This window comes from Amblyomma maculatum, chromosome 1 (assembly GCF_055883805.1).
Source record: "Amblyomma maculatum isolate TAMU_Amacu chromosome 1, ASM5588380v1, whole genome shotgun sequence".
Lineage (NCBI taxonomy): Eukaryota > Metazoa > Arthropoda > Arachnida > Ixodida > Ixodidae > Amblyomma > Amblyomma maculatum.
In genome coordinates this window covers 446,871,047-446,884,154 of record NC_139344.1, presented here as the reverse complement: position 1 = coordinate 446,884,154, position 13,108 = coordinate 446,871,047, and the positions used below count along the sequence as shown (strand labels likewise).

Genomic DNA, 13,108 nt, shown 5'->3' with positions numbered 1-13,108 from the left:
CGATCGGCCATTCCCCCTCTCAATTCACAACGAGATCGAAATACGCACTATTACAGTCGACTGCCCTTAAATTGGGGAATAGTTCCGGCTAAAAAATATAAGCCGCATATCGATACCTAAATATAAATGCGGTCATGTTCATTGCAACGCTCTAAACTAAAGCCACCGCAAAGCGTTGAAGCCCTCTGCGACAGACGAAAACAAATTCGAATTACGAGCGGTTAGCGGGTGCGTCGTGTAGACGACCCTGCAATGACGCCAGGTCTCCACGACGCCTCGCGATAACGAACGCAAACTAAATCCAAGCATATCATTGTTTACACTGTTAAACGTGGTATATAGGGAAAAACAACGAAGGTGCGTCATTAAAAAATGGGCATCTGCACCAGCGTGTTTCTGCGGGGCTTCATCCACGACCAAGTTGAAATAAAAAGAAACGTTAGGAGGCGACCTTCAGATGGTAATCACAGCTATAAAAACCGTGCTCCTTGTTTGCTTCAAAAATTGCAAGCCCTGTAAAACACGTGGGCAGCGTAGCGTAAAAAAGCCATCACACTTCAACAACTCAAAAGAGCGCGATATACATACCAAGGCGCGCGAGTATATTACGCGTGCGATAAAGATGGAGTTTCGAGCAGTTCTCTACAATTTACGCTTTGGAAAGGAATGGGGGCTATAAGCTGTAATATAAAGTGGTTGAATATGTTCTTAACCAAGCCAAGAGCCCCCACCCCCCAACAGACCTGACGTAGTGCAAGCAACAATCAACGTTCATGCTCCCTTCGCTTCATTTGCACCCTTTTCAACGCATGTATACTTGTGGCAAGAAACTCGCCAACTGCGTGAACTTGTCCGGAGCGAAACGAGGGCGCGGGGGCACAAAATCTTTTCATAGCCAATAAATATATGAAGACAGCGCCATCATCTAGCATAGCACACCATGACATAGCACACCTAGTTATAGCGAGCAAGAAGCTACTATTCTTGGACTTCCTTCAATCAGGGTCAGTAGCGCATGAGGAAACAGTCGGGAAACAATACCCTCAATTCATTCAGAAAGTTTCAAATGTAAATCACCACTTAGTCCCGTTCAGTCATCACACAGTGAAGCAATGTGAGCAGAGCCTATGTATATAGCGAATGCACAGATAAAGCTACCGTCTAGATAAAGTGCTCTGTTCGCAGTATTTATTTCTGTTAACCTATACTGTGCGGTCGTCTGCTTTGGTAAACAAATTATTGCCAAAAGTGGGTAGTGGCAGCAGCATAAGCAGTAGCAGTAATGCCTTCGCATTAGACGGAAGGATTTCAGCGGAATTCATTGCGAATAAGCGGTAACAAGACTTGCAGTGTTTCATTCGTTTAAGCGAAACTGGAAAGAAGGAATACGCTAGTTTTAGTCCCAGTGAACGTCAGCGTTTATTGCTCTCTTACTTGGCTAGCTGATGCACAAAAGTGAACTCGAAAAAAAAACATTGCTAATAACGTGTTCACTGAAACCGCCGAACAGAGGCGATGTCACAGATTCAACAAACGACGGCATTTCCAGTTCAATGTGTTGATATCTATTTTTGCTGAATATCGATGGTACCGCAAGCACGACCAGAGAAGCGCCGAGCGAAAATTACAAAACGAGCATCCATTCCTGCGCGGTACAAATCAAAATCAAGAACTCCCTCTCAAGCGGGCACACTTGAACGAGCAGTCTACAAAAAGCATATAAAAACCAAAACAAAGAGATCCTAGACGCGGCCTTGAGATAACGCGGTTTAAACCGTCTCGGCGTGCTCTCTTTGAGTTGAGTTTCCCTTCACCGTGACTGTGAGCATACAAGGCTTTCGAATTTAGGATTAACAATATAAGACGGTCGCAACCCCCGCCATACCGTATCTCTAAACCAACATCCCAACACACGCAGGCTTAACTGCATGTATGTGGTTTCTCTCACACAATCCACACAGCAAAGGCAAGCCGCATGCTCGTTGTTTAACGAAAAGTCGCAAACTGTGCTGTGTGAGCGCGGGAGCCATTTGCGCACAAACTTCGCGTTTCACTCCTTGTTTTTTATGTAGGGCTTTGGCTTCACTTCATCGTCCTTTTTATAAAGAACAATGTGTTTTTCCGTTATTCTGCAATGCTCCATTTCTCTTTTATAAATGTCCCTCGCGGCTAGAACTTTAAATAAGCTTCGATGGCGTACACTGTGGTGGACGACACCGATCGCAAAGGAGAAAAAGAACGGGGTATGAACGCGGAACAATACAGGGCATGAATTCATTTGCAGTGTTTCGTGAGGATCGTTTTCACGATTTCGTTCTCACTTCTTCCTCATTTGAAGCCTCTTAAATCATGGTTGACAGCAAGCAAGGGATGTTGACAGCTCTTGCGGCATAGCCTCGGGTGATATACAGAGAAAACGCAAAAGATAAAACGTGCAAATTAATTACAAAAAAGAAACGGCCCCTTTAGGATTCACTACATGTAGGCGACAACGCCTTAAACAAGCAGTACAAGAAGCTTAAGGAAGGGTAACCGTAAATAAGCACTCTTAGGCATCCACAAAACGTCCTCGCACCTCTCCCGCCCCCTGCCCCCCCCCCCCCCCCCCCCCTCCCCCTTCGAATTTTTTACGCTGACGCGTTCCATCCCATTATGAGCTTCAAGTTATTATTATCTCATGCAGAGGAACCCGTCGGCGAGGTTCGGTCAGCTGCATTGCGCATAACCCCGTATTCCTTTGAAAATTCGCATTAAGCAAGGGCAAGTACAACGTCGTTTCATCAGTACGGCGCGACTATATCGACACACGGCACCAACCCATTTATCCTAAAGCCTAAAGCCTAATACTGACTCAACTGATTTTAGCAAAGAAAAACCTGCGCCTTATAAAGGACACGCCGGTGCCTCAGGAAAATTATACCTTTTTCCGTCTTTCTTTCTTTAGGTACCTCCGCAAACCTAGAGAGATCACCTTTATTTTTTGTCGCTTTCTTTTTGTTCACTCGGCCCAGATGCCGGCGCAGTGAGTGTTGCTTACACGAATATAGGCGCCGCAGCAAGCTTTTGTTTTGAAAACTGAGCCCTGTGCGACCTGTATATTTCCCCTGTGGCCCAAGCACGGCGCTCGGTAGGCCGACAAACGGAAAAGGACGGCGCCTGGCAGCGCGGTGACGCCACTCGACCAAACGCAGACCTGGCAGTGCTTCAAGTTTCGAGTAAAGAAGGGAAGGCAGCCCTGCCCGCCCGGAATAGACGTCCGGAACACCATTTGGGTGCGCCTCCGCCGGGGCGCATTATGTAACTCAAGCCGCTGTTTGCCTCCAGCAGAACACTGGTAATATACTTGTAGCCCTAAAGCCAAGGGAAAAAAGGAACAAAATACAGGGTATACGCGGGGGCGTTGGGCTTACTCACCGGTTCGCGCGCTAGCTGCGCCCTTATTACGTAATTTTTTTCCCGCTCGTTCCGTGCTTTGAGAGCCTTGAAATGTGTGCGATCGTCAGCACTGGTAACACCCCTCACCGTAAATATAGACGCATTACGTGAATACATTTCCCTCCCCAAAAATAGTTGCACCGCAACTCGGCGCAAAGAAAAAGAAAAAAGGACGTTTTAAAGCAGCAGCAGGCCGCAGACCACCTTGTAGGGATCGTTAACGCGACCCATATATTAGAATGTACGGACTCTCTATCCTCCTCCCTATTCTGACGAGCAGGAAGAGATGACGTGCGGCGAAGACAGTATCCAATAGCGGAGAAACGAATGAAAGCTGCCTAATAAGTACGTGTAGAAGGCTAGCAAAGGAGATTATCACACGCACAAACTAAAGGTCAAAAAGAAAATGAAGCCCAGCTATCGGCACGGTGCTGCACCAACAAAAACACCGGCGTTATGGCGTGCTAACCTATGAAACTTGGTGCAACTCGTCAAATTGCAAACTATGCTCAGCTTCTATTTGCCGATTTTGTAGAACATACACTACGTCCATATAGTTATTCGTGTCAAGCGCCAAAAAAGGGTGCGCATATCTAATTCCAGTTAGAAAAGGTGAGCTGCATCCATGGTCAGTTGAAGCACGGATAACTTAGGCAGATAACAGCCTCAATAAGCCCGATAATTCGGTTCCGCCTCAGATCATGGACTAAAGCAGCAAGGTCACTAACGATCGTTGCCTTTGTGACCTTTAGGAATTGTTCCTTGCCGTTAAACGAATCACAGAGGAAAAAAGTAGCGCCTGAAATACTAAAAGCTGCGAGAGCCAACTGAGTCGCCTGAAGATCACATTATGCAACCATTCCTCTCTATTCTGGTTTATGATGGAGTCACAGTAGATTCAGGCCGTACATTTGTCACGACGACGTAGTAACAGGCAATCACGCATAAGACCTTCCGTTTTGCTATTGGAGCGTAGTACTTTTGCTGGTAGCACTCGAATGAGCCGCAACATACACCATTTGGACATATCACATTCAGTAAGAGCACAGGCTGTCTAGTCGAACAACTCCAAACAAGCGACGCACATCATGATCCTCAGCCATATCCTCAGCCCACGGCTACTGCATATATCTAACGTCCGCGAACACACAATTCCCGATACTTTGATGCAATACTCCACTCTCCAGCGCAAAGAAATTAGAGGTTCCGGCGAGAAAGATATGGTTTACATCCACGAAGCGCATTGCGTCAGACTATATCATTTCAAGTTTATCCGGCAGGTGAATTACGGGTCCAGTATACGGAACGGCACGACCGCATATCCTTCATTTACCTCATCGTTGGGCGTCTGGTTGTACTGGTTCTCATCGGTGTCTACGTCCACCATGATCCTGGTCTTCTTCTTGGTCTTCTTGATGGTCCGCTTGACGGTCTCCACTTCTTCAGACATTTTGGACGGTGTTCGCGCAAGGATCCGCGCACAAATCGATTAAAGGCGACGAGCGATGCTCAGCAGTGGGTTCGGCGAAGCAAGGGGTGGCGGCGTTCGTTCGAAGCGGCGGGAGGGGGATACCGCGAAGAGATGCACGAATTAAATGCGCGACCTGCGTGGCGCGCCTGCGGCTAGTGGCGGTTTATGGGGCGGCAGGCAGCCCTGTGAGCTCGGGGGCGCCCGGGGCCCGGAATCTTCGCGTTTTGCACACGGACCCAGGCGGGGCAAGTGCAAAGTGAGGGAGGAGGGAAGGGAGAAGAAGGACAGGGCAATCTCATCTCCGTTGCAGGAGGCACGAGGGCCGGGGTTCGGTTTACGATGATGCGTCGGAGTGGAGGAGAGAGACCATCCGAGAGGCCTCGTCAGGGCTTCGCCACCGGTGGGGGCGAGGGCAGAGAGGGCACAGCCGGGACGAACCCCGAGCGAGCGACGAAGCCCCGAAACCAGCAAAGGAAAAGAGAGAGAGAAACAAAAATATTAACCGGCCGAGCCTCGGTCTGGGCCGGGCTGGAAAGGATTTGGCGGCCGCCCGGAGATGACGAGTGATGCGATGCGAGTGGCGAGCGAACGAGCGCGCGCGTCGACCCGAGGCGTCGGTCACTGCGTGCTTGTTTGTGCCGGTGCCATGAGCGCGTTCGCGTGCCGACGAACCGCCAGACGGGTCGTTTTCGGGCCGGCCACCAACCGGTGGTGAAAGTAGGGCAGCGACAGGAAAAGCCGACGCGCGTCAGCCAATGATGAGCTGCTGCGTGGCCCACCGGCCACAGAGGTCGGCACAGCGTCGGCCAGCGACGACGGACACGCTGTCAGTGACCGGCGTCAGCGTCAAAGAGTACGTAAGTTAAAAGGCACAAAAAAAAAGGTCTGATCAACTTCCATCCAGCGATTGCAGGTTACAAAGTGCTCACTCCCAATCGCAATAGACCACCTAAGCTGTGCTATCAGAGAGGAACGGGAACCCACTCATCAAGCAAGGCTGATCTCTCTCATCAAATGGTGCACATGACATCGTCCGAGGCCACATGCAACAAGGAAAAATGCAAGGCTTGTGTGTGACCTGATTATCCATTTGCAGCCATGACAAAATGGTGTCATTGTTGCGCCTTCGTTGCCAGCACGAACACAGCCTAAAGATTGCTTTGCGTTACTTTGTTCTTTCTTGCCTTTTACGTGCCCACTCATGCGCACCTTCTACGCTTTTTTATTAACCCTCGGCTTCCCTTCGCCATACAGTTGGAAATTCACGAACGCTTACAATCCCTCTGAGTCTGTGTTCTTTACGTGATCTTTGAGGTGGCTATAATTGGCTCAGACAAATCAAATTTTCAGGCTTTACCAACAGCTGCTAAAGGCCGCGTTTACAGCAGTGCTCGAAATATTTGATCTTACCCGACTCTCATATGAGCCAGCGAAAAGTGGTTGACGACAAGAAGCAGAGTCCCCGACATTTTCGACAGTTCTTGCCGTTGATGCACTCCCATGTGAGGCATTCTTCTTCGGCCTGACTGGCATTGAAAGCATGAACGCGAAGTTCTACTCTCACTCTTCGGTTTCCATTGACTTCATGTATGCTGTTCGTCGCCAGTCCGCTCTGTATATCCACGTGGCAGAGAAGATTTGGCTCCGCCGCTGACGTTGTGGCGATAACAACCTTCACCACCGATGACATCTGCCACTGTTAAATCCCTCCGCTTGAAAGTGCCACCGTGAGGTACAGGTTCAGAAGGATATCTAAATTAAATGCATGCAAGGCTTACGAAGCGTTCCGCCTTTATTGTAAAGCCCTTGCATTTTACATAATTATAGAGTTCTGTAGGTTTAGCAATATCGCGACACAATGGCGCGAAATTTCCGTCTCGCGTTGCGAAAGAAATCGGTGCATGTGATAAGCAGCTGACTTACTACAACAAAAAATCTAAATAAAGCAAAACTTTCAGCTCTAAATGTGAGCGGCGTTTTTATTTCTGCGACGCGTACGCGTTCCGACAATTTTCTGCAGCAAAAACGAGTTGTCCTTCCGATGTTCCAACAAGCAAAAAAATAAACATGGGACACTGTTGCTACCGCGACTTTACGGACACCTCCACAGGTGCAGCGGTCAGCCCACGCGCATTATAAAACTTTTTTGACCTCCTTTCTGAGACCGACCGCACGACAACATAGCGCAGAACTCACTCTTCTAAACAACGCCTAAATTCCGTTCATGCTCTAATATGCTGTACATTCATTGATCTTTCATCAAAATTTACAACCTACTAATCCTCGATATCTGCTTTCCTACGCCATATCACTCACTACATTACATATTAATCCATTTGTCTTAATGCGATGACCATGTCTTTAAGCGTAGCTACCCTACTCTTAACACATATACGGTCACGCGCGCATATTCGGGACAGGGGCTCGGTACTTTCTTCGCCGGAGATATGGAATGAAAAGACTGATTCTCCTTCCGTATGTTTTGGAATGAATTTGGTGAATTATAGCAACCACTGCGTCCACATATGTTCATAATTACAAAGTGCGGTGTAAAGAGTTTTTCGGCCGCGTAGGAAAATATTTCACCCTATAGTGCAACTGCTTGCTTTTTATTTAAAAGTATAAGGTGCAGGATAAAAATAGGGTGCAGGATAAAACAATACAATTTTTACCTGAACTCGTGGTCAGGTAAAAAGCCCTGAGGAAAAATATTCATTCCAACATTATAAATTCCGGTGGCCAAGTCTAAAGCGGTCACCTTCAAACTGCGTCCAGCAGCCTACGCTCATAACGTCACAAGTGCCTCGCTCAAATATTTTGCAAGAAATACCAGGCGGCAAGAAATCGCATGATACACGCACGCATGCACTGCAGAAAGCACTACACCCGCTGCAGTGAAAGCACCGCGCAACACTTGATGACAGTGTTTCCTTCACGCATCCGGTACATCTCGACACAAACTCGTGACAGTGTCGCCAAGAAACGCGCGCACGAGCGTCACTAAAACTGCGCGTTATTTATTCCAAAACTGCCAAGCCTTCGAATCTCTCCATTGTCAAGGTCAAAACCAAAAGCAAATAATATCACTGTGAAGCTTTTCGGACGGCCTCTAATACTACGGGCGCACCTTGCTTCTTCTCTCTAAAAAAATTATTTCAGCCCATCTTTTTCCCTCATCCCCATGTTCGGCCTTTTACGGACGCCAAAAAAAAAAAAAAGTAAGGTACTGTTGTGGATAGCGTAGACGAGAGAAAAGGCGAACAAATAGGCTACTGTGTGGGTAACATGCTGCCTCATCTAAGTTGATTTCGTATTTCTCGCTCCACAATGGATGCAACGGGTGAAGCTGTCGCAATGCACCAAGGACTCGCTAACAGACGGTCTTTTTTTTTTTTCTCACTTTTTTTGACTGAACACAACAAACAAGAAAAAAAGGTAAAGGTTTTTCCTTACTGTTAATGCCGGCTAGAAAGCTCTCGGGTAAGAATTATCTTGCAGGTCGATAATAATGCTGAAGCTGTCAAACCCCCGACAACAGCGTCAGTAAAAGTTTGTATTTGCTGTAGTTAGCTTCCGAAGTCATCTGACAGAAAGCGCGGAAGACCCGGTCGTAAAAGGCAACGAAGTCTAGAGCTTGAACAGTCCAACATTCAAGACAGATGTAAGCGCAGTGAATATACGGATACACAACAGGAAGACTGTGCACTGATACGACAATGCCGTATAAACGGCTGCTTCACTGTTGTTTTTTCTGCCCAGCGCCCTGTTAAATCTCTGTGCATTAAGCAAAGGCCGTAATTGCACATACGTTTTGCTTCATCGCAGCGGTTATGAACGCCAAGGAATCTAGATGCGTGAAGTTGTATCTGTGATATATTTAGCTTACGTCAGTTTCCAGCACCGGCAATATTTCTGGTCACCGAGAATGACGGCGAACGCATATACGATCTCCAGGAGACAATGAAAAGCGCTACGAGACTTCAGCGCTTACATGTCGCTTTAATTCAGCCCCTATATGACGCCATTGATTAAGCGCACGCCGCTACCAGTGAAAGTAATAGCATCTAGAAAGGCAACGGAGGTCGGGCATGGGAAGTCGGAACTGGCCGGCCTTGACGCTGGCACTCCGCTATGGCATGTAGTTTCACCTTTGTGCTGCATCTGGTAGCTTGGATTATTGAGCTCGCAGTATAGGTTCGCGATCCTGGCGTCGTTGTCACATTTCGGCATCGCCAGGCCGCACGACGGGGCCCTCTCACCGTTCGCGTTTTCGCTTCGCTTCAGCCGACGTCTGGCTACGCACAAAGCACAGCGCAGGAACTACAGAGGACGAGAGGACAGGGCAAGCCTCGCCTCGTCCTCTGTAGCCACTGTGCTTTGTTTTCTGTGTGACGGTGAATCAACGCGCCCGAACATATTGCCGTCCAAATACAAGCCTTCGCAGTCGTGAACTTCATTCGCGTCAGCGGAGCCATTCGCGCAGTTATTCAGAACAGTGCTTCGGCGAGCTCATCTTCTCCGAACCGGCAAAGAGCGACTTGTAATGTCACAGTGATGCGCCACGCACGCCCCATCCCAGGACATAGAGTCAATTCGACTCCGAACGTTGTGAAACCGGCCCTGTTCCCTGTGTGCGACTTGCGCTAGCTGCTTGAGTTGTTGCTGCTTTGCCGGGCTTTAGAGGGCGCACAGGCCAATATGGCTATCGGCACCGAACTGCACTCTGTGCTAAGGCGAACAAAGAGTAACAACAAACAGTAACAAAGCGATCCCTTCTATAACACAATATTTTCTTCAACCACACAAAGACAGTTTTCATATCTACATTTACTTTTATTGCGACAGCCAAAGCGAGACCTCTGGTGGCCGCACCTACGTCGTGAAGAGGCGTAGCTACGGTCTCCTCATAAAAAATCAGCCTGCTATGACACCTGAATTCACGTTACCCCTATGCCACGGGCAGGAGCTGCCAACTCGGTTCGCTCCTTTCATACGAGAGGGTGATATTAGAATCAGCCTTGGCAGAACCGTTTGCATTCTCGTTACCCTTACGACACGCAGGCGCGTCCATAGGGCTTGGTTGAAGCGTAACTTTATATTTGGGCTAGTAGCTTACGCTCTCACGTCATACCCTCAAGGGATGAGCTTAAGTGTCCTCAAAAATGTACCACCTTACACTTATAGGGCGTGACAGGGGAATAATGTAACAGCCAAAAAAAGCTTCCGCCGTTGCTTTTGCGATTCAACTATAGGGTTAACCACAGCTAAACCAAAACAATTTTTTTCTTGCAAGAAAACCCACGTTGGTAAAGGAATGTGTTCATAGTGAAATACAAGTGCTACTTTAAGCTATCGTGTCATCGGTGCCAAACAAAAGCTTAAAGTACCTGCAATTTGCGGCAAAGCAATTAAGAGGCCAGCCAAAGTACTGTTTCAACGAATACGTTTTCCTCTTTCAGGTGCATAAGCTCGCGTCACAATCCTTCAATTGCTTTTTTTTTTCTGGAACAACAAGGGTGGAAAAACGTTGGTAAGAGTTGCGGACTTCGATGTCATAATTACGGGGCGTAGAGAAAAATTGATGGGAGGTCAAAATTTAGCCCCTGACAACGGGACGTATGGTAATTTGAAGAAATTCTTCAAACAAAATATAAAATAACAGAAAATTTGTTCTGAAATATATTACTAAAGTGTTGCAGACAATAAAAAATTGTTTTCATATAGGTTGTTTCAATATTAGCTCATCATCATTGCCCAGGCGGCTTAATTGGACATCAGTGTAGAGGTAGCCCGATGTGAAACGCTCAAAATGGAAAATGCTTTATTGAAGTGCTTTTTTTTTTCGCTTGCGATTTTTGGGGGGACAGGGTACACGTACATAGGATACCCTTCGTGAACATACGGTTCCGAATAAAGAACTATACTTTCGTGATAACGTGAAGTCCGGCTAGAGAGCAGGCGCATTCCGCGACCTGTATTTCTCCCCTCTTCTTTTTTTCAGCTGTCCGTGAGAAGAAAAGGGTACAGCGGCAAGGCGTCGCGATGTCATGGAACGTCGCGGATACACAAGCGCTATGTTTCATAACAGCGACCACGAGTGACATAGTTGCCCGCAAAACATTTTCTTCGTCAGAAACACAACCTCAAAGTAAACCGCGACCCTCAGTGCCGGAGTCAAGAATGTAGAACGCGAAGGAGCACGGCAGCGCGCAGTGAACCGCTTCCCAAGCCAAGATCACGTACGCTCTGGTTGTCACAAGTCGTCCCGTCGGCGAACTTTCGCTGTTTCTTAGGTACCTTCGTTTTATTTTGTTTCGTTTCCCACGGTTCCTTTCGAATCATTCTGTTTCTCTCGCGAAACTCCTGGCGCTACTCGCTGGGCTTCGGGATCGGGTCGCGGGGGCGCTGGGTGCCGAAATAGCCCCGGCAAAGTGCCGTGTGCACAACGCTCGCGGTCCTTGAGTGAGCCAGGAGATGGAACCACGAGCAGGGGAGCGATGAGGGAGGAGATCTGGAGAAGGAGTGCGCGGTTGAACCGCGGGGAGGCGAAGCTGAAGCGAGTGAGGAGTTGAGACGAGAGAGTCGAGATCGAGAGGGAAGGGGACGGCGGAGGGCCACGCGCTCGAGAGGAGAAGGAAGAAAACACAGATCTTCTAGGCTTTCATCCACCTTTTAAGGGATGGCCAAGGGCAGTCGAGTCAGCGTCCTCCTCTCCACGGCGTCTTTCGAGAGTCCACGAGCTCTTCTTTTTTATACTAATCTGTCAATTCTTTTTCGGTTCGTGACGCAGTGTTTCCCCCGGTGTATATTTTGCTCGCCTGGTTTCTGTTTTTGCAACGATTTCGAACAGCCACGGTTACGACTGATGCTTTCACCGGACGTGACGTAACGCCGAGGCATGACCCACGCGGCGCGCGGTATCAGTGCCACCGCCCTTAAAGCGGCGACAGAAACTCGGTCAGGACACTGACCTGTGAGCACCACTCGAGGTTTACGCACGCTGAACAGGCAAGGTCTGCTCGCCCGTGAACCGCTACTGTATACAGGTGTTCAGACAGACTCCCGAGTGCGGCTTCTCCTCGATGACAATAGACACTGAGAACATTTTTACGCCCCGAAGAGTGAGATTTGTTCTCTTCCATTTCTTCCTAACTTAAAACACAAGAAACGCTTACGCCTGAGTGTGCCACGGCCCGTATAGAGATTTTCCCCGAATTGCGCTCATGGCTTGAGCTTGAAGGGGCCACATCAAACATTTACAGCGTGTCACCGAGGACGACAAATGGGACGGCGTTAGCGTGTACATCTTTCTTGCCTTTTATGCGTAGCGCAGTGCGCGAAGGGACGAACAGGTAAATGACAGAACGACGAGACAGAGTCACCCTATTGAGGGGCTGCGTATTAGCCTGATTTCAGGCACTTGGTGTGCCACAAGGTATGCAGGGCATCGGCGTCATCTACACTTTGCCATCGCAGAAATGCGACTGCTGAGTACTCAGGATTGGTAGCCGAGTGCTCTAACCACAGAGCCCCACAGAAGATACAGAAAAGGTGCGCAGCATGTGAAAGTGCACATGCAGAGTACAAAATTATTGTGACAATTAAACTTAACTGAAAGCTTTCCACGAGGCTCCTTTAAACATGCAGGTGTGCACCATGTTCCTGCTCCATAACTTCAAAGTCTAGCACAAACCTCGAGTGACCAAAAGGAATGCCTTCTAGCAGGCAGAAATGCAGCTCTCGCTCACCCGAGGGAGTGACACTTGGCCGCCATCTTGTCCATAAGGAGAGCGCCCCTCTGTGTGTGTGTGTGTGTGTGTGTGTGTGTGTGTGTGTGTGTGTGTGTGTGTGTGTGTGTGTGTGTGTGTGTGTGTGTGTGTGTGTGTGTGTGTGTGTGTGTGTGTGTGTGTGTGTGTGTGTGTGTGTGTGTGTGTGTGTGTGTGTGTGTGTGTGTGTGTGTGTGTGTGTGTGTGTGTGTGTGTGTGTGTGTGTGTGTGTGTGTGTGTGTGTGTGTGTGTGTGTGTGTGTGTGTGTGTGTGTGTGTGTGTGTGTGTGTGTGTGTGTGTGTGTGTGTGTGTGTGTGTGTGTGTGTGTGTGTGTGTGTGTGTGTGTGTGTGTGTGTGTGTGTGTGTGTGTGTGTGTGTGTGTGTGCGTGTGTGTGTGTGTGTGTGCGTGCGCGCGCGCGCGCGCGCGCGTGTGCGT

At 48.5% G+C, this 13,108-nt stretch overlaps 1 protein-coding gene across 4 annotated transcripts in view; it reads right to left on the bottom strand.

Annotated features, from left to right (window-relative positions):
* Lmpt (four and a half LIM domains protein limpet) overlaps window positions 1-13,108 on the bottom strand; it is a 310,360-nt gene that overhangs the window by 18,508 nt on the left and 278,744 nt on the right. Inside the window, exon 1 of one of the 4 annotated variants that reach the window (XM_084602637.1) lies at window positions 4,769-5,093. The exons of the other annotated variants lie outside the window; for them this stretch is intronic. Coding sequence (XP_084458763.1) covers window positions 4,769-4,885 — 117 coding nt within the window. The 5' untranslated portion in view covers window positions 4,886-5,093. Of the gene's footprint in view, window positions 1-4,768; window positions 5,094-13,108 lie in introns of those variants that run through there. 4 annotated transcript variants of the gene reach the window in all.